The sequence below is a fragment of the Sphaeramia orbicularis genome, chromosome 17, assembly GCF_902148855.1.
Source record: "Sphaeramia orbicularis chromosome 17, fSphaOr1.1, whole genome shotgun sequence".
NCBI classification, from domain to species: domain Eukaryota; kingdom Metazoa; phylum Chordata; class Actinopteri; order Kurtiformes; family Apogonidae; genus Sphaeramia; species Sphaeramia orbicularis.
Genome location: NC_043973.1, coordinates 3,521,161 through 3,541,314, shown reverse-complemented (window position 1 = coordinate 3,541,314; position 20,154 = coordinate 3,521,161). Strand labels below are relative to the sequence as shown.

Genomic DNA, 20,154 nt, shown 5'->3' with positions numbered 1-20,154 from the left:
GAAGTGTTGTATTTTTCTTTGCCCCTGCTGGGATTCAGCAGACACATATTTCAAGGGCTGTGGATCATGAATTAATAAAAGTGGCTGATCCAATTTGTATTTCAAGTATTGCAACCACCTCGAAATCTCCACCTCAAATTAAAAGTGATTTGTATGCATACTGTAAAGTAAAGAGCTGGAGCAGGGAGAGAACAATGTGTTGGATGTGAGGGTGGCTTTGAGGGTCCTGAGATCTTCACATTTTCATTTCATTGTGATGTTTTCCTGTATATAGCAAGATATTCTGGAGCATCTTTAGAAATGTATTGGTTGTTTAGAACAGTGGTTCTTAACCTGGGGTGCACGCCCCCTCAAGGCAGAGATCCCAGGGGGATGTGGGCTTTGTCTGCACTGAGGTTACATGTTGTGAAAATTAAATTTGTGCATGTTAAAGAAAAAATACTTATACACCCAATAAGATAATCAAAATCTGCATGAACCCCTGCAAAACTTAATTTTTCTGCATTTAAAAGTATCAAGCTCTCCAGTAGCAACACCCTCTTGACCTCTGAAACTTTGTGACCCCCACAGCCAAAGCAACAGTATCGTCAGGTCAGATAGATAATTCATCTGAGTTTTTTCCCCTGTTGTCAGTTTATCATCATATGTATAAACATCATGTCTGAAAAATGCAGATGACTCATCAGTATCAAAAAAGGAAGTTGAGAGTTACCTTAACTTTGTTTTTAGTGAAGGACAGGACAGTTTCGACTGGGGGGGCTGGCTTGTCTTGGACACAAGCGGGGGGGCTCCAAGTAAAAAAGGTTAGGAACCACCGGCTTAGAACATAAAACATGCTTAACCCATTAAGACCCAAACATCCACCATTAACCAAAAGCATCTACTGATCTAAAATGTTTAATAACTGTTGATGCACTAATCCTAATAATATATTGAGGTAAAATGCAGTTTGTCATCTTTTCATGGTCATCAGATATAACCCATGTGGACGTTCAGAGGTTCCGTAGTGAACATGGAAACACCATCATCTTCTACAGCATTGATTCACCAATAAAACCCATGTCGTCTGACAAATGACAGTGGTTGTGCACACTCCTTTGATGTACAGTTAATGATATATTTTGTTGAAAAAGTCACTTTTCTTCTGTTTTATTTGTTTTGATATAATTATAAAAATTAATTCTGAATTTTAATGTGCATCTACATGATCATTGACTTAAATATGGGAAAATAACAGATTTTCACTGAAAAATACATAATGCAAAGGATAATGATAGATAGATAGATAGATAGATAGATAGATAGATAGATAGATAGATAGATAGATAGATAGATAGATAGATAGATAGATAGATAGATAGATAGATAGATAGATAGATAGATAGATAGATAGATAGATAGATACTTTATTGATCTCAAACTGGATAATTGTAGTGCAGCAGCAGCATGACGGACAGCAAAAACAGAATATAAGATCAACAATAGAATACAAGAGTAAACACTCTATACATAATAAATTTGAAGTATAAAAAACAGAAATGGTATAAAAGCAGTAAGGTGCAACAATAAACTGTAATGTGCAAACTAAAATGGAATTGTTCAGTAATATGGACAGTGAAGTGCACCGTGGAAATATGTTTATGACCAGGTTTGAACATCAGGCAGAGGTGAGTTTATTGTACAGTGAATGGCATGTGGCAGGAAAGATTTCCTATATCTGTCCATTCAACAGCGGAGCTGTAATAGTCTGTTAGAGAAGGTGCTCTGCTGTCTGTCCAGTGTGTGGTAGAGAGGGTGCTCATCATTGTCCACAATGGAGATCACTTTCTTCAGCGTCCTCCTCTCCACCACAGTCTCAAAATAGTCCAGAATGTTATGATGCTATAATAAATGGTGATAAATCACTTAGGAAAGACAAAAAAATCATTTGGAAGTGACAAAATAATGATAAAACAGTTGGAGGTCTTTAAGAGTTAATATTTTAAATTAAAAATACCACATGTAGCTCCTTTAACAATAGAATATATAATCTCCTTCCATAACCTGCCTTAGTCAGTGAATGTTTAGTATCTGTAGTAGCTGTGGACAGGAACACCAGTGCACCTGTTTATTGAAAACTCCCCTTTTCTTCCTAATTTTATGTGAGATGATCTAATAACCTTTTAATTTACTCTGAGATTTTATGAAAATCTACATTGTCAGCAAATTAAATATAGGAAAATACATCATTTTCACTGAAAAATGCTGGTGATAAATCAGTTGAGAAAGACAAAAAATAATTTGAAAGTTGTGTCAAAACTAGTTATGAGTTTTTGAGGGTTTGGGTCAAGAAAACTTGGTCTCCTCCTTAAAGTGTCATTTGATACATTTGATGCCAAAACAAAACAACATGTTTTTTTCTACTGCCTGCAGTGCGCTTTGAGATGTCATTTCAGTTGGTTATGAACAGCTATCTCACTGATCCCTCCACTCTTACAGGCTTCTGCCACCTGAATCTGTCTTCATCCCAGTTCCCTCGAGGATACACTTTCGACACTGACGACATGAACTTCCCCACCGAGCAGCTCTGTTTCCTGGGCCTCATCGCCATGATTGATCCGCCACGTGCCGCTGTGCCTGATGCAGTTGGAAAATGCCGCTCTGCTGGCATCAAGGTAATTGGTTCCACATATTCAGCCGTCATTGTGGGTTCATGGGAAAAAAAATCCCTTTTCTTCCCGAGGCTTCATTTAGTGGGGTTTTCAGAGATGTGATTTCAATGTCAAATTTTATTTTGAATTTTGAATCAGAGCCCAAATGAAAACTGATTCCCCCAGGGAGTCCTGATCACTGATGATCAGTACATAAATAAAGTGGTATTGTTGAGAGAAAGCCACTGGTGATGTATTCACTGCATTCAATCGAAAGACAAGACCAGCTCCAACCACTAGACTAACAGTGAGGATGTTTGCTTCATGGTTGTAAACTCAACACTCAACAAACAATTTATGTCTTGGCGAGTGCATGAAGAGATAACAATGAAAATACACACCAGGCAGTGTAAGCAGTTTTGCATCAAGGGGTTACAAATCTTTACAGCACCACATTTGGTGTGAAAACCATATTTTTTCTGTTCTTCCTACTCCGTTGGATATGCACAAGACCAAAAAAATGTCAGTCCTAACATAAAAATGAAAAGAACACCAAGCAATATGGGATAAACTCACTGTGTTCAAATAAGAATGTTATTCAGAAGGTGTAAATTCAGTCGATTTACAGGTTTTCATACTCATCTGTGACTGCAAATGTTTTGTCAGAAGAGCAATAAGCTGGGCCGCAGGAAGAGTAAACAACCTCCACCAGGGATAAAAATATGTAATGAGTAGAATGAGTTATTTCACACACAGGATGCTCTGCAAATATGAAATAGAGATTTTGTGCATTCATTGTCAGGTAGTTATATGATTACTTTGATAATGATTTAAAAAAAACATTAATAGGCTTTAAATAATGAACTAGAGGCAGGAATGAGTCAAATGGCTGTAAAGTTTTTTGATAAAAGGCTTTAAATTTGATGATAAGTTAAGTGTAAGTTTTGGTCGCAGCATTGAAGTTGTGTGATTGTATATATGTAGTTATTATACGATCCTCTCAGTAAAGGTAATTAAAGACATTCTGTAGACAGTGCTACATACAGTATTGTAATGTATTGGCCTGGATGCATCAAAGGCTAAACCAGTGTTACTGATAAATCAGTGTCATTGATAAATGAGTGTTATTGCTTTGTACGAGGCCTTCGGATAGATAAATGCAGACTTGTGGCTTATGAAGCAAATACGTACACCTGGCTTTGTGTGAAAGAAGATGGAGATATCTACTCTTTCATTACTATTAAATGAATAAACAGAAACAACAAAATGGGTTTCACACATGTTCATACCTTGTGTTTGTCCATCACCTTCATAGTCAGTTAATCCCAAAAGACCACTTTTGGTTAAAGTTTAGTTCTGACCACCACACAGAAAAACTTGGGTTAAAAATATTAGCTGTATTTTGCAGAAAGCAAAAATGAAATCCACCGTACACCATGTTCTATTGTCAATGATGTGACAAAAAGATGTATGCCTTTTGGCAAAATTATTTGGTTCCATCATTTGCTTTTATTGAAGTGATACAAAACGCTGTACTGGATGTGTCAAAAAAGCTACTTTAGGAAATAAAGAAGCTTGCATCATTCCACAACTAGACAATCATCACTGAAACTAGTTGTAACAATCAGACAACAATGACCAATCTGAAGGTTTTTTGAGCAGATGTAGGTGTACTGGGGATTGTTAGCCAAGCCGTTGGTCAAATGCAAGGTTTGTTTTAGGTCAAAAGCTTGCTGCTTTGGCAGTTATTCTACTCCAAAACCATATTTCTTTGGAGTTTACCGGTAGAATTGAACCTCTAACCTGTGATAGCACCATTCCTGTCCTACACAACACATTTCAAAGACGTATAGACCCTGAAGGCACACTGAAAAAAATATGACCAATGGTTACTTAAAAAAATTGTGGCAACAAAGTGACACATAATATAATTGAATAGATTTTAAGTTCTACAATTTTGATTAGAAAGTATTGAATTCATTAACTTAACTTAAACAAAAAATATTAAGTACATGTTAATCATAGCAACAGTTGAAATGTGTTGGATTTAGTAATAGCACGCAAAATGATGAGTTATATCGCCAAAAAATACTTAGTAAATCCTAGTCAATTTCACAAGGAAAGCTGATTTATATTTACTAAGTATCTGAGCAAAAATTATTTCGATTTACTAAATATCTGGGGGAAACTGATTCATATTTACTGATAATCTAGGCGAAATTGACTTATATTTATTAATTATACGGGTAAAATTGATTTACATTTACTAAATATCTGCATAAAAATGATTTGGATTAAGTAAATAAAATGAATTACATCAACTCATATTCTAGCACACTGTTGCTTAATTCAACACATTTACACTGTTGTTCTTATTTATCTGTACCTAAAATAATTGTTTAATTTTAAGTTTTAATTTGTATCACAGGACTTTAAATCTATTCAATAATATTGAATGTCACTTTGTTGCCATAATTTTTCTGTGTCTAATTTACTCAATATCCTGACCAAACTTAAGTAAACTGTGGCATCAAGTTACATCAACAGATCACAATGCATGAAACAGCAGCAGATAAACATTTATTTGTGCAGGTTTTTAAAACATGTTTATCCAGCATTCAACAAGTGCAAAATGGTTCTTGAATGAGTGGTGCCATCCAATAGCGTGGAAGCATTTAACAACATTGTAGTGTAATAACAGAAAAATTCAACATTTACATTGCACTTGTAATGTACTGCAAGAAAAAATACACATGCAGAAATCCAAACTTGACTGAAATTGCCCTAATGTACAACGGCGTATTAGGGCCACATAAGAAAAAAACCCCCGCTTGTAACTACGAGAATAAAGTCGTTATTTAACGAGAATAAAGTTGTTATTTAACAAGAATAAAGTTGTTAATTAACGAGAATAAAGTTGTTAATTAACGAGAATAAAGTTAATTAACAAGAATAAAGCTGTTATTTAATGAGAATAAAGTCATTATATAATGAGAAGTTGTACCTACTCATCGATGTACAACTTGGAGCATTTTGTGAAGTTATACTTTCATGGGGGTTAGGCACAAAGGTTAAATACTGGGTCTGTCCTCCCCATAAACACATTAGTCTAAGGACTTTGAAGACAGTTTGCACACATTTGGGTTTGTTGTCAGAACCGAACAGATTTGTAGCAAATTTCCTCTTTTGTGGAGGACAAACTAATTAAGTGTTCATCTGTAGGACTATCAGTGGAAACACCAGAGAACTAAACACAGAGGGTTTGTTGCTTCTGAAGAAACTGTGGGGATTCTACTGTGAGTTTGAGTCCAGCAGAAGGGAAAGTTGCTGCTTCGCTTGTTGCCTTCGCTGTAAAACCGGAAACTCGAATTTTCAAAATATTACGAGTTTAATCTCATAAAAGTATGACTTTATTCTTGTTAAATAATTACTTTATTCCCGTCAATCAACGACTTCATTCTTGTTAAATAAGTTTATTCTCGTTAAATAATGAGCTTTTTAAAACGACGACTTTATTCTCATAATTTAACAACTTCATTCTCATTAAATAACGACTTTATTCACTTATTCATTTATACGTTAAATGAGTTTTTTCTTGTTAATTAATGACTTTATTCTCGTTAAATAATGACTGTACTCTCGTTAAATAATGAGTTTTTTAAAACTACGACTTTATTCTTGTTAAATAACGACTTTATTCTTGTAGTGACAAGCTTTTTTTTTCTTATGTGGCCTTAATACGCCGTCATACTAATGTTAACTAACTTCACTGAAACTCAAGCATTTCACGAAGTCTTGTGTGTCGGTTTTAACAGTGACTTGTCAATTCCCTTTTGATTAGCAAGGGTCCCTTTTCTTGAGCCAGTAGCTTATTCCTGAGGCTGTTCACTTTGGGGGAGAGCTTTGAACTATCAGGCCCAAGGAGAAGTTTCTGAAACACTTCAAACGTGTACCTGAGCTCCTTTGGATAGGCAAGATTCACAGCATACACCAACCCAATGAGCAGGGAGCAAGCCCTTGGAAAGTTACCCAGAGCAGTTAGAACTTTCACGCCCTCCACCACGATACCAATGTTGTCTGGATCTTCTGACGTGTTAGCCTTGATGTTGTAGATCTTCAGGTTTTGAACAGCAAGGTCCTGCGACACACTGTCTTCATCAGCATCCTGTAATAGCAAGAACATTGTGCATATCAGACAGTACAGCCAAAGGAGAAGGTCCTATTTCCCAAATTGCTTCCAACTGTTTGGACAAGAAAATCTGGAATTTGTCATAGCCGTTGCTTGTAATGCACTGTATTTATGTCAGTATTAAGACAAATCTGAGATAACACTTAAAAATCGTACATAAAAGCATATTTTCACACCAGGTAAAATGAAAATGATCCAATCAGCTCACCAACAAATCAAAACAATTCAATCACATGATGATCGGCTGAACAGAGTTACAGCTGTAAATATTTGTAAATGAAATTTCTGAAATGAAATCAATTACTTTATCATTTCTTCCTGGCACTGTATTGATGAATATCTTATTCTACATTCGCTAACAAAGGCTGGCCACCTGTCAACCAATCTTCTGTTTGTATTTTCTCAAGAGGAAAATGTCGGAACTTGCTAACAACGGAGTGTGGACTACTGAAGAGGTACAGGCACTGCTCTGTATCATCGTGCAACAGGAGCTCGATGGCGCAGTGCCTGTACCTCTTCAGTAGTCCACACTCCGCCTACTACTGTAAGGGTCCCCTTATACAGTGTAACTGCAAAGCTACCTGTTACCGATCCGAACCATTACCATACCAATCCGTACTGTACTGTACCGTACTGATAGTGGAAACAAGACTTATGTGGCACTGTAAGTTCATTCCTGAAACTTCAAGTCTTCCACAGCAACTGGTTCAACTCTGCTCTCCTTCGCTTATTTAAAAAGTTGCCTCAGTCTCTCTGTAAAATGTCTTTGTATTCACAAAGCAGCTCTTTGGCCAGCATTTCTTAGCTACCTTTTAGGGACAAATTATAAAGACTTTAAAAAAATAAGACTTATAAAAATGCAGTTGTTCGGTAAATCATTCTTAGGAAAAAGATTACATAAACTACTGACAAGTTTTAAATTCTGCCTATTGGTGAAATCAAATTGAGATAATAAGCACTTAATAACACTTCCTATTTCTGTATTAGCACTTAAAAATTTCTTAATGGAAAATAAAAACTTTTAAACACACTTAACAGAGGACAATGATGTAGCTTGCCAAGAACTACTGGGAGAAATATAGTTATGACTTTTTGTGATTTGACTTTCCCAAGACATACCAAGTAGAAGAGATGAGCGAGATCACCTTCTTTATATTTGAACATGTACTTCAACTTACATCGTACTCTTTTAAGAGTTGATCTGTAGATTCCCCAAGGTACATCATCAAACATCGAATGACAACATCTCTGGTCATGTTGATGTCAGGATTGCTTGGAGTCTGAAATGAAAGAAATGAACACCAGGTGGTTTATATTACTGTTAATAAGCCCCTATCAAGGATCCTTCCTGTGCCGTCTCAGGGACCAGTAGAATGAAACACTAATGAAACAAATTTTCATGCAGTTATTTCATACTCCATTTATAAAGAGAATCACAGGCTAACATTACCTCCTGTAAATTTAAGTAATGATATTCCAGCAGTTTGATCCCAAAATTCCTAGAATAAAATATTAGCAAACATAATGCTCAACAAGAAAAGCACTCGGAGAGCGCAAACCTCCGCCAAGACAGATCTGGCCCCCACCAAACTTTAATCATTTCTTCCTTGTGCCAGTATCACCATTTCCTGAAAATTTCATGAAAATCCGTCCATAATTTTTTTGAGTTATCTTGCTAACAAACAAACACACATGCACAAAGCAAAGGGATCACAATACCTCCTGGTGGAGGTAATGAAGGATACCTTGAGTAGGATAGCCTGCAACCTCAACCCCATGCTTCTGCCCTTGGAGTGGAAGAGGTTCAGAAGCCGAGGAGTACATTCATCCAGCTTGGACTTGAACTTCGGTTCAAGATGCACCATTGTGATTCTGTGAAACTCATCCTGGATCTGAAAGACAAATCATGAAACCAGTTTTAAAGTCTAAAATATTACAAACATGCATACTCTTCTTATGACATTTTTCAAAAGCAATAAGCAACCTACTACAGATCATTTTTACAACCTCCATGTTTGTCGATTGTTTACCTTCTGGGTTAGACTCTACAGCATGTTAAATGGGTCATATTATGAAAAAAGTCACTTTTTTTTTATTTGGGTCTCTGATATGCCTACTAACACAGAAACTGAAACAACAACTCAGTCAGTTTAATGTGGGCTGCTTGCTCTGTACTCATGTGATTAACAGAACCATTCAGATTTGTGGTTCCACTTGATGTCACAAGGGGCTTCATTGAATTTGTAACCACCGCTGCATCTTTCTCCACCCCATGGCTCGCTAGGTAGCTGAACTCTGGTTACGGTAAGAGGTGTGACACTAATCCTAACCCATTACATGTAAGAGATTGGGCACCTTTGATTTTAATATTTATTGTATGGCATTTGTTGATGTGCATATTACCTTAAAATTGGTTTCATATTTTGTCTGACATCATAAAGGGACAGTTGATTTTTTGAAGTGAGATTGTATGAGGTATTTATCCATAGTTAGTGTCTTACCTGCAGTAGATTGTGATCTACGTGTCCCCACTGTGGAGAAACAGACAATTATACTGGTACAGATGCTGTGCAATGTACTCCTCTAAAATAACTGAACTATCCCTTTAAGAATGTCTACAATAAACTTTTTTGCTGTCACATGACGAAAACATGATTAATTAGTGTTACAGGTGTGGAAAAGTATGTACAAACCATTAACTTAATTTAACTGTATATCTATGAGAAATCTGTGATCAGTATTTCTATCTATTCTGCTGCTTTAATTTCAAATTCAGGTTGGAACTACAGGTTTTGAACATCACTAACAATTTAAACTGTAGTTAATCTGCTTTTTATGCAGCAAAAGTTGATACAAAAATAGTTATCAATTTCTACAATACAAATGCTATACAAACTTTTACACAGCATGTACTGTATGTGAAATATGGTATCACAGCATATGGTGTATTACGCATAATGTAAGTGTGATACATACCTGTTCAGAACTTTTAGTCATAGATTCCTCATGCATCTGGAAATAAATTCATAACAGAATTTAATTAACACACACACACACAAACAGGGAACATACTAGTAGTAACTTAAACAATCGAAATTTACACTTGCTTGTCCACATACTGAATGATGAAAATTTGAGTGTTAAGAAACTTCCAAACATTGTCACTCGGATACCTGCAAATATCAGTTTATCATCCAAAGAGGGTTGAATCAAGGCAACTGGACTTGTTTTTAGATCTTGAAGACATTTCACCTCTCATCCAAAAGGCTTCTTGTTCTTTAAGAAACATCTTCAATACCTAAAAACAAGTCCAGATGCCTTGATTTAACCTTTCTTTGGATAACTATCCATGTATCAGTACATTCAGGTCTCTAATAACATGAGGACAATAAGAGAACATTTGTTTAGGGGCGCAAAGCAGAAAGAGGTCCATGATCTTACTAAAGTAAAGAACCATATTTAAATAACCCAGTAGCCTCTGAAAGACTAGTTAGACACACTTACAGTAGACTTACTTCCATGAAAAACAAAAAACATAGCAAATCATAAACAAACAGTGGCATGAAATAACTGTTGAAGCTTAATGACCTTTGTACATCCTTTACCTTAAGAGGATGTTAATAACACTGAAACATGTCATGTAAATAAGAATGAGGCTAAGAATAACCCTAACAAAGAAAATTTATAATATAATATAATTAAAAGATCTTATGCTTCATCAAAAGTTGTCTTTTAAACCTACAAGTCTTTGTTCCCTTCTTCACTTTCACCTGAGGTGAATGAAACATTATAAGGCAAATTATTTATAAAAGGAAATGTATTCTGATCGTTTTCCCATGTGGATATGGTCTCTTTTTCTGGTATTTATTTTGGTCTCATCATTCTATAAGAATGTCCAATGCTAAACTGGGTGATTTACTCTGTGGATACACACTGTTGGCAGTAGGACTTCTATAACCTTAGTGGAAAAAGGAGACATTGCGTAGCATTTGGATATGTTGAGCTTGGCATGTTAACATAATAATAAAATGATGCACAGTGTGTACAGTGTTAAATGTGTGGTCGCAAACAGACAGACTAACGAAGCCTCTCTCTGGCAGCTCAGAGTCCGGACCAAGCTCTATGCACTGATCTGAACCCAGCATTCACACACACAGCTGGGTGTAACTGTTTATCTGTCAGTGTGAGCTGCAACCACAGACTGAAAACATAACGTTACTCCGAGAAAACTGAGTAAAAAACCAAGGAAGGCCGTTCATGCCATCCTAATGGAACTAACGGAATGTTAATGCTGAGCCTTGGTGAGAGCTGGTGAACTGGGGATTAGCAAAACACCAGCCATTGTGCTCAAAACACATTAACAGACGTTCGATGAAAATAACTCCGAATTAAATTAAGAAAGACGAAACCGCGCACTTTGTTTTAAAATGTAACGACACAAAAACGACTGATTTTTCTTCCGAAATGTGTATCATTACAAAAGCTGCTAAGTATTCTGCTTTTAACAAGCTACTTGAGTAAAAATGTTACTCGAGTACAATTTAATAGTGCAAACTAAATGCAGTAACTTTAAACCAAACTCCTAAGTTTGATTACTCACCATTAACAGAAACGTTAGTTCCTCCATCACAGTGTGGGCGCGTGCTAGCTAGCTTGTTCTGGTGGGGGAGGGGGAGCTTGGGCTGAGGCCCCAAAACTACATGAAATAAAATATTAGCTTGTATTTTACGGCCATTATATAACGGTATTACCTTATACTAGGAAAAGTCACATTAAATTGTGACCTTGAGACTACTTTTTCAATCATTGCAATGCTTTTAGTCGAATCAAAGACGACGCAGACTGACTTCGAATCACTAACACTATAACTTAATTTTGACTTACAGTGCAGTAAAGTTGGCATGTTTGGTAATTTGCAGTAACGCAAAACAATGGTTAACTGTTACAGACACTTGAATTGTTAGTTAACTAAGAACAATTAAACAGGTCTTACCTTTAAGCAAACGGTCGTCCGTGAAATGGTGGCAGATTGATGTCCTGATGAAAAATGCCTTAGGTGGGAGGTGGTTAAAATTAAGAGCTCCCAATGAGTAAAATTTACCAATTTTCTGCAATTTTGACTTTCCTGATAAACATAATTAAATTCTACTCACTGGTTCTCAGCTGATTTTATTTTTTAAAAATCTGAGTAAAAAGCAATTAATAAATTATTCAAATTTGGTGAATTCAGCTCAGTGTGATTCGAAACTGCACACAGTCTTTTTTATTATGTATAGTTTACTCTTATTTATTTAGTAAATATTACTTAACCCTGATCACAGTTTTTACAGTGCAGATGCTGTGTCTGAAACATGCAGTGACACATGGCGTACAGATGAGCTACAGTGGGGTCTTAATATGATAACGCTCTCTGATTTATGGGACCTTCTGTTTGTGGTCAGGTGATCATGGTAACAGGGGACCACCCAATCACAGCCAAGGCCATCGCTAAGGGCGTGGGCATCATCTCAGAGGGCAACGAGACGGTTGAGGACATCGCAGAGAGGCTGAACATCCCTCTGAGCCAAGTTAACCCCAGGTGTCTGAATATATATATATATATATGTGTGTGTGTGTGTGTGTGTGTGTGTGTGTGTGTGTGTGTGTGTGTGTTGTTCAGATGGTGGGCGTGTGTGTGTGTGTGTGTGTTGTTCAGATGGTGGGCATGTGTGTGTGTGTGTGTGTGTGTTGTTCAGATGGTGGGCGTGTGTGTGTATGTGTGTGTGTATGTGTGTCAGAAAGGGAAAAACAGCAAAACAAACTTAAGGTGAAGGCAGGAAAATGTCAGTGCTGCCTTTTGCATAATTGGCCCTGCTATCACTGACTCTTCATTGTATGTGTGTGTGTGTGTGTTTTCCAGGGATGCAAAGGCATGTGTGGTGCACGGGTCGGACCTAAAGGACATGAGCACAGAGTACCTGGACGACCTGCTGAGGAACCACACTGAGATTGTATTTGCCCGCACCTCTCCTCAGCAGAAGCTCATCATAGTGGAGGGCTGCCAGAGACAGGTCACTGGACAGGAGTGTATGTGTGTGTGTGTGTGTGTGTGTGTGTGTGTGTGTGTGAATATGGATGTTTGTGTGTGGCCTTTCCAAAAGCATACAGCTGAATAGCAATATGTGTGTTTATAAGGTTGAATATAAGCATGTGTGTGTGTTTGAGATAAAGTCTGGATGAATGCTTGAATGTGTCTGTTTATTTCTAAGTGTGGCGATATGGTTGAATGGTTGGCGTGTGTGTGTGTGTGTGTGTGCGTGTGTGTGTCCCTGCCATTTAAGACTGAATAGTTTTCTGTGCATGTGCTTTTGTGTGTTTTTCTGGGAGCCATTTGTTAGTGCAGGTGCTTGAATAGATGGATACAGGGTTTTGTGTGCAGGCGTGTGCATGCATTTTAAGCTCATTTATGTGGTAGTTCAATACATATATGTTTCCTTAAATGACTGGCTGCAGTATGCGCTAATTTATGAAAGCCTGATTCTGTAGTACATGCTCAACTTTTCTATGCGAAAAGTCATAAACAGATGTGTGTATTGACTTGCACTCACGGCGTCATATATTGAGGTCATGCTACAGTTCACCGTGACTCATTCTCTCACTCCATGTGACTGAACAACTGCAACTCAATTCCATTTTTCATTTAATCTCCCCAGAGCTACTTTGAAAAGACATTATTAAGACACTGGGGGAAGGGGTGGGTGGTGGTGGTGGGGGGGGGGGCAGGGAGAAAAGCTTAAATCACAGTACTTATCTTTTACGTTATGACACTTTTTGTTCGGTGCTCTTTGTCTGTAGGGGGCCATCGTGGCTGTGACTGGCGATGGCGTGAACGACTCCCCTGCCCTCAAGAAAGCTGACATTGGCGTTGCCATGGGGATCACCGGCTCTGATGTATCCAAGCAGGCAGCTGACATGATTCTGCTGGATGATAACTTTGCGTCCATCGTCACCGGAGTGGAGGAGGGTGAGTCTATGTGTGTATGTGTGTGTGTGCGTGTGTGTGTGTGTGTGTGTGTGTGTGTGTGTATGTGGGGGGGGGGGGGGGGGGGTGTCTTTATTTCATTTTGTCACATGAAGAGTGACAGAATGAAATAATGAAAAAGAGAATCTGAGCTCAAAAATTGAACTACTGAGACAGAGGGATAATTCACAGCCACTTTTTCATATACCACATGAGACAAGGGATATCAACAAAATCTAATATTTTGATTGTTGGTAATATCATGCAGGATTTAATTGATCTGTGGATCTGAGATTTAAGACTTAAGAGTTTAGTCAGACTTCAGTCATGAAAATCATTAAAATCAGGGCAATCCTTGTTGTGAGACTCCTGTGAGATTTGGCACTGTACAACTGAAAACAAACACATTCAAATCTTCAGTTTTGAAATGGTAAAACTATGGAACAATAAAAAGAAATGAGACAGCAACAAGCAGGACCTACTGTACATATTTAATAAGGATGCCTTTGCAATGAAACAACTTGGGATCTTCAGAGCTTTGAAAGAGAAACGTTCAACTTTTTAATCGTCAGCGTTCAGAGTCCTGACGGCTGGGCCTGCAATTAATTTATGATGCAGTGACAAAGGATCATTAAGGACTTAGAACTTGACTAGCATTCAGATATTCATTCAGTCACATTGTATTCATGATGACTTAGCAGGTAGCATCAAATAATATTTTCCATTTCAGTAAGTCTTGAAAATTAAGTAATTCAGCCTTGATGAAAAGAGTAACAACAGGAGATGACAATATTAATCCACAGCAAAATAACAACACCCAATACCTGCTCACATTAGCACACACATATGTTATCACACTGGTTTACAATTAGCACACCTTTCAGGGTTCTCACTAGGATTTTTTCACAGCGTAGGGGCACCGTGTACATGGTGTGAGTTTTGTAGGGCGGTCCGGGGGCATCCTCCCCCGGAAAATTTTTAAATTTATAACTCTCTGAAACACTGTTTCCTGCATTTTGAGGGGCAAATTTTGAGGAATGAAGCCAAGTTTTTGTCTTTGCTACAACAATGATTAAAAGCAAAAACGGTTTTGTTTTTGTTTTTTGTGAATGGTAATTATTGATGGGAATTACTCCATACGGGATAGTCAGAGCGGCGCTCACACTACACGCACGCACAAACAGGCTAAATTTTAGATATAATTTTCCACAGGTGATCGGTCTGTTTAAATAAGATAAATTGATTGAAGTCTCATTGTCAGCCAATAAGCGTAAGGCAAGTGATGTTGCGGGGCAGGCGTCAGACAATACCAAGGCACACAAAGGGGTGTTGATTGTATTGTTCTCATTTCCTGTCTGCAGTGCTTTGCACCAAGTCAAAGGTAGGGCTGCACAATTTTGGCAAAATTAATTTTTTCCTCTAAAACTCGATTTTCGATTTTGAGTTCGATTTTTGGGTTAAATTAGAAAAGACAACAGAAGTCTGCATGTCATTTTCATGAGCAGCCCACAATGCAAGCCACTGCTCCCTACCTCAAATCTGTGATGGCATCACGTAATGGGCCCACAGAAGTTTTCCGAAAGTCCTCCGACGCTGTTCCGGGGGACCCCGACATTCAACGACGGTAGCAAGAACCCTGCCTTTAATGGATTTATAAATGGTCGGAAGGGAGGTTTTTAATAAGGTTGTAAACACTTTAGCAACAGTTCTCATATGTGCATCACACTTACTATTCAGCAATGTTGATACAGTTAAATCAGATTTAGTTAGTTGCTTAGTTGACTACATCTGGTCCATTTATCAACCACTATAATACTTTTTATGTCAATCAACTGCCTGTGTCAATACAGTTACCACAATACTGTACAAATACAGATGACAGCTAGCGTGTTTAGAGTTATGAGGCATTGTTAGGGCTGCTCATGTAACTTCCAAATTACACCGCTGTTCCATAAAACAATCTCTGCTCTTCACAGGGTGCATTCATTGCTGTAACACAAACTACAATAACAGTTTAACAGCTTACACTTGGCTAGAAATGTCCATTTAGCTTGGGTGCTAACTACTAGCATGCTAATTGCTAACATTTTAATCACAATTTATCTTAAAATATTTTAAATTTTTTTCGTGAACACTCATGTCAGGGACACACAAAATCCAGGACAGATCACAAATCGCTGCAGTGTCTGACACAACACTTAAGCACCAGTTGCTAAGTGCCCCTGATCATGGTACTGATGAGGATCTGGGAGCTGGTCCCAGGGTGCCTCCAATGGCAGCTCACAGCTTCTAATATGTGCTAATGCTAATGCTAGGTGTTATTTGCATGGTTGAAATACAGACACTGAATTTCCCCATGGTGATAATAAAGCAAGTTAACCTTTTTTTGTTTTGTTTTTTTCTTTTTTAAACCCTTTATGAATGTCTTATTGCAAGGTGGTACCCAATTTATTGTAGATATTTAGATGGAGTACAAGGGACAAAAAATGGGGAAAGAGAGGGAAAGTTTTATTTTTGTTGTGGATTTCCAAAATGAAATTGAATGGGCAAGATTTACATTGACATGTCATTTTGGGAATAAAGTTTCATTCATAGATTCCAAGATTCAAGGTAAACTTTTGAGAATCAGACTAATAGTGTTAGAGCACATGGCCTTTACAAAATGCCTGTTACATGCATCTAGGACCTGGTGAAATCATTCTTCATCATGGGTTTTTGTAAAAAGGAAATACTATCGCTCTAAGCATGTAAATACATTAAAAAGTAATATGTATTGGATAGTATCAGGGGATGAGTGTAAAACATACTGGGATTTTGCACCAAAAATTGTTCAGGAGAAAGCACACAAATTTAAAAGAAGTACCCATATGTGTGCAAACTGATCAACTAGTAATGGATAGATGCAAGGATTGTGATAGTTACACCTGCATGCAAAAAGGATATGTTCTATCACAGGACACAATAAGACAACTGACCATATTGTTTACCCTTATGGTGTGGCGCTGAATCAGGTTCAATGGGACAAGCTACGAGTGAAGTAATGAACTAATGAAGGCTCCAATTCGATATGGCATTGATTTATGTAACCTGAAAGCTACATTTCATTTGGTTACATTAATGGTTAGCTGCTATGCAGTGTTCAAGAATGCCTACAGCACAAGAAACCACTCAAAAGTAACAGCGGACTACTTAATCACATCTATTTCTTTGCTACTCCCAACATGAAGTCATTTAGCACCTTTTCAGTCAAACAGCGGTTGTGATGAAGTCATCAGCTGACCTATGGATGTGTGTTCTCCTGTGCTTTCATCTGTAAAATGTATTGAATTGACCTGTCAATGCAGCCATTGATGGCCTCATCAAATTGTGCCAATCCATATGTCATAGTCCACTGGGACCTGTGTTGTGGTAAAGTCCAGGGCCAATGGCAGCTTTTCTCCTTTTAATAAAAACAAGTTCCAGTAAAAGCATGATTTGTCAAACTGTGTAGAACCAGGTTAGCTCTGTCTCACCTCATCAGTAATGAGTTTATTCTTACTACTGAAATGTTTCTGTTTCTGCTCTCCACCTCTCTATGTTGCTCAACGACACAGCAGCTCCACTTTACATTGATTGCTTATTCCTATCATTTGCATTCTTACTACTATGTATTTTTAACCTCAGCATAGGGTGACATCACAGTTTTGTTCTCCACTAATTGTGTGCAGTCTATGTTGTCCAAATCCTTTTTATTCTCAAAATGCAAAAAAGAACACCTATTTTTTTTCTCCTCAATGTGGTTGTAATTCTCTGTCATACTATATATCTTGACCAATATTGTGCAAGTTACTTCCAAACTGTAATCCTTTATAGATTACTTCTTACTGTTATTTAAAAGTAATTCCTTACCTTATAATATTACTTTCTCAGAATGGTAATGTGTTACATTACCCCTGTATTACTTTTGAGTTGCATACAGACCCTCTCTATAAATGGCGTATGCGCAGTAGAACCTCGCCCCCAAAGTCAAATAATACCCCCACACACACAAGAGATAGGAGGGTCTTGGGATGAATAAATTTACGCCCTGAAGTACATGTGGACTGATAGCTCAGTAAGTAACACTACGATGTTCAAATCCCAGTTGGAATACTTGCATTTTTTTTTCAACATTTTACATGTGGGCGCATTCAGGGGGCATGGCGCAGAGGAGGCCGGTAGATAAATCCACAATTGATAACGAATTCTAACTAGTCATATAGAAATGTTAGCTTACCTTGTCATTGCTGATCACGGGGATCATGCTAACTAGCTTCATATTGTAGGTAATTCATTTATCAGACAGGGGTAGTTGTTTGTTTACCTGCTTGACTAGTTTCAGCCATTTCCTGTAGCCTTTGTCATGTGACGCTTCTGACAAAGTAACTGAACTTTAACTAGCTTCTGTAAAGCAGAGTTAGGGTTAGTAATGAGCATATGTCCATGTGGCCAATGTACTGTCTTCCGCCATCTTCACCCATTGGCTGAACACCAACAGGAAACAGAACATTACAGATGGATTTGTGATTCCTTAAGGTGTCATGGTCTTGTTGTTTTTTGTTTTTAAATTATGGGTGAAAAGTGTGTTGTAACACAAGCGCTATTGAACATGTATCGATCGTATGTAAATATTACTGAAAATAGATTAGTAATGCCTTACACTACTGCATTACAGCAAAAAGTAATCCGTTACTTTATTACTTTATTACTTTTGTAACATGTTACACTGATCTTGAAGTCTACTCAAACAAATCTTTTCCTCTTGTGTTTGTGCCAACTCCAGGTCGTCTGATCTTCGACAACTTGAAGAAGTCCATTGCGTACACGCTGACCAGCAACATCCCAGAGATCTCACCCTTCCTCCTCTTCATCATCGCCAGCGTTCCTCTTCCTCTGGGAACGGTCACTATCCTCTGCATCGACTTGGGCACTGACATGGTGAGCAGCAGGGAAAGTAAACAGAGACATTCCTCCATTTACTGCCTAAATAACTTTGTGTATTTTTCGTCATCAACAAGTTCTGCTTTCTGAATAATCACCACCAATTACCATGGACTCAAAATGTGTTTTTAGTTTGTGTTACAGTGACTGTTATTGAGCAGATTTCACATTTCTGCACAGTTAGATGTTTTTTTTCATCAGATTCTGTCTAGACGATTAAAGTAACTCGTAAAGTACTTATACACACACCAATTACAGAACAAAACAAGTGTTTGTTCTTCTGTGTTTTGTAGTGATACTGTATATTCCAGGGCACTCTAGTGTGCTCAAAGCTATATTTTCACTAATTTTGATTCTCAATGAAGGGATTCTATTTATTAGCATGCTGCATAGCTCCAGGCAAGCTAAAGGTGACATTATGGAAAACAGTGTTAATACTAGTGTCAAATGTAAGTGCCTGAAGGTAAAAAGAACAAAACGTGTGGTTTAATTTGTACTTTCTGTCATTGGTAGAAATTCTCTTTTGGCTCACTGCCGACGTCCATTTGTTCAAGCAGAACAAAGAGCGGGTGACGCTCACACACAGATTTACATTTCACAGCTCTGCCATTTCCAGATGCCAGTCTCTCCATTGTATTTCCAGCAGCAACAAAAAGAGTTGCTGGCATGCCGTTTGCCTGAGGGGCGTAATCCATCATTGCAAAAGAAAGGAGGCATGGGATGAATATATTCAAAGAGACTTGTTCACTTGTGTTCATAACTTTAACTTTAATTTTTTCTGATCTCAGCCACCAGACATTAGTGTTCAGCAGAAATGAGTCTCTATACATTTCAGTGAGCCAAAAGCGAAAAATGTACAAGTCACGCCTTTCACTGCCAAAAACCTTGTTAACCCTCCGCAGGTGAGAGATACAGGGGAGCAGTATGTTCACCGCTTTAATAAAGCAGCTTTATTTATTTTACTCAGTCGACACAGAAGTTGAACTTCTTTGGTTTCCCCAGCAGCAGGACAGATTTGTTCATGTTGACAAATATTTTCTTAACTGAGTGAGATCACAGGGACAGAGCATTCTTTATTGGCTGGATTTTGTCTTTAAAGATGTGATGATTGAAGTATAAAAGCACCTAATTTGCTTGCCTGATTTGCATATAAAACCCCATCACTTCAAAGGCATGTCTAGTCTATTTAATAACCGCTGGTAGAATGAACAGCAGCATGTCTGCTTTGAAGAGAAGGGACCTGAAAATGAAAATGACTTAAATACCCAATAAAGTACCTGAAAAGTGTTTATAGTAGAGTACATGAGTAAAAGTACAAATTTCCCATGTCTGCTGGTGAGGTTGTTAACAGCTTGTTAACAGCTTAGTTCAACTAC

The 20,154-nt window shown here is 37.7% G+C and overlaps 2 protein-coding genes across 2 annotated transcripts in view; one reads left to right on the top strand and one right to left on the bottom strand.

The window, feature by feature from the left end:
* The window catches only part of LOC115437680 (sodium/potassium-transporting ATPase subunit alpha-2-like), an 86,062-nt gene that overhangs the window by 52,517 nt on the left and 13,391 nt on the right, over positions 1–20,154 (top strand). Inside the window, exons 14-18 of the mRNA XM_030160992.1 lie at positions 2,479–2,654; positions 12,261–12,397; positions 12,719–12,869; positions 13,654–13,822; positions 18,621–18,775. Coding sequence (XP_030016852.1) covers positions 2,479–2,654; positions 12,261–12,397; positions 12,719–12,869; positions 13,654–13,822; positions 18,621–18,775 — 788 coding nt within the window. The remainder of the gene's footprint in view (positions 1–2,478; positions 2,655–12,260; positions 12,398–12,718; positions 12,870–13,653; positions 13,823–18,620; positions 18,776–20,154) is intronic.
* On the bottom strand, positions 6,293–11,477 carry LOC115437681 (uncharacterized). Its single transcript, XM_030160993.1, has 6 exons — positions 11,420–11,477; positions 9,796–9,831; positions 9,321–9,350; positions 8,565–8,711; positions 7,998–8,099; positions 6,293–6,795 (listed from the first exon to the last, which is right to left on the bottom strand). The coding sequence occupies exons 1-6, from the start codon at positions 11,444–11,446 to the stop codon at positions 6,439–6,441; spliced, it is 699 nt and encodes a 232-aa protein (XP_030016853.1). The 5' UTR covers positions 11,447–11,477; the 3' UTR covers positions 6,293–6,438.

Excerpts from the sequence above, each read along its gene's own strand:
- LOC115437681 (XM_030160993.1), bottom strand. The coding sequence starts at position 11,446 with ATGGAGGAACTAACGTTTCTGTTAATG. Across the intron at positions 9,351-9,795 it reads TGACTAAAAGTTCTGAACAG|TGGGGACACGTAGATCACAA; the intron begins GTATGTATCACA and ends GTTTCTCCACAG. Across the intron at positions 6,796-7,997 it reads AACTCTTAAAAGAGTACGAT|GATGCTGATGAAGACAGTGT; the intron begins GTAAGTTGAAGT and ends TTGCTATTACAG.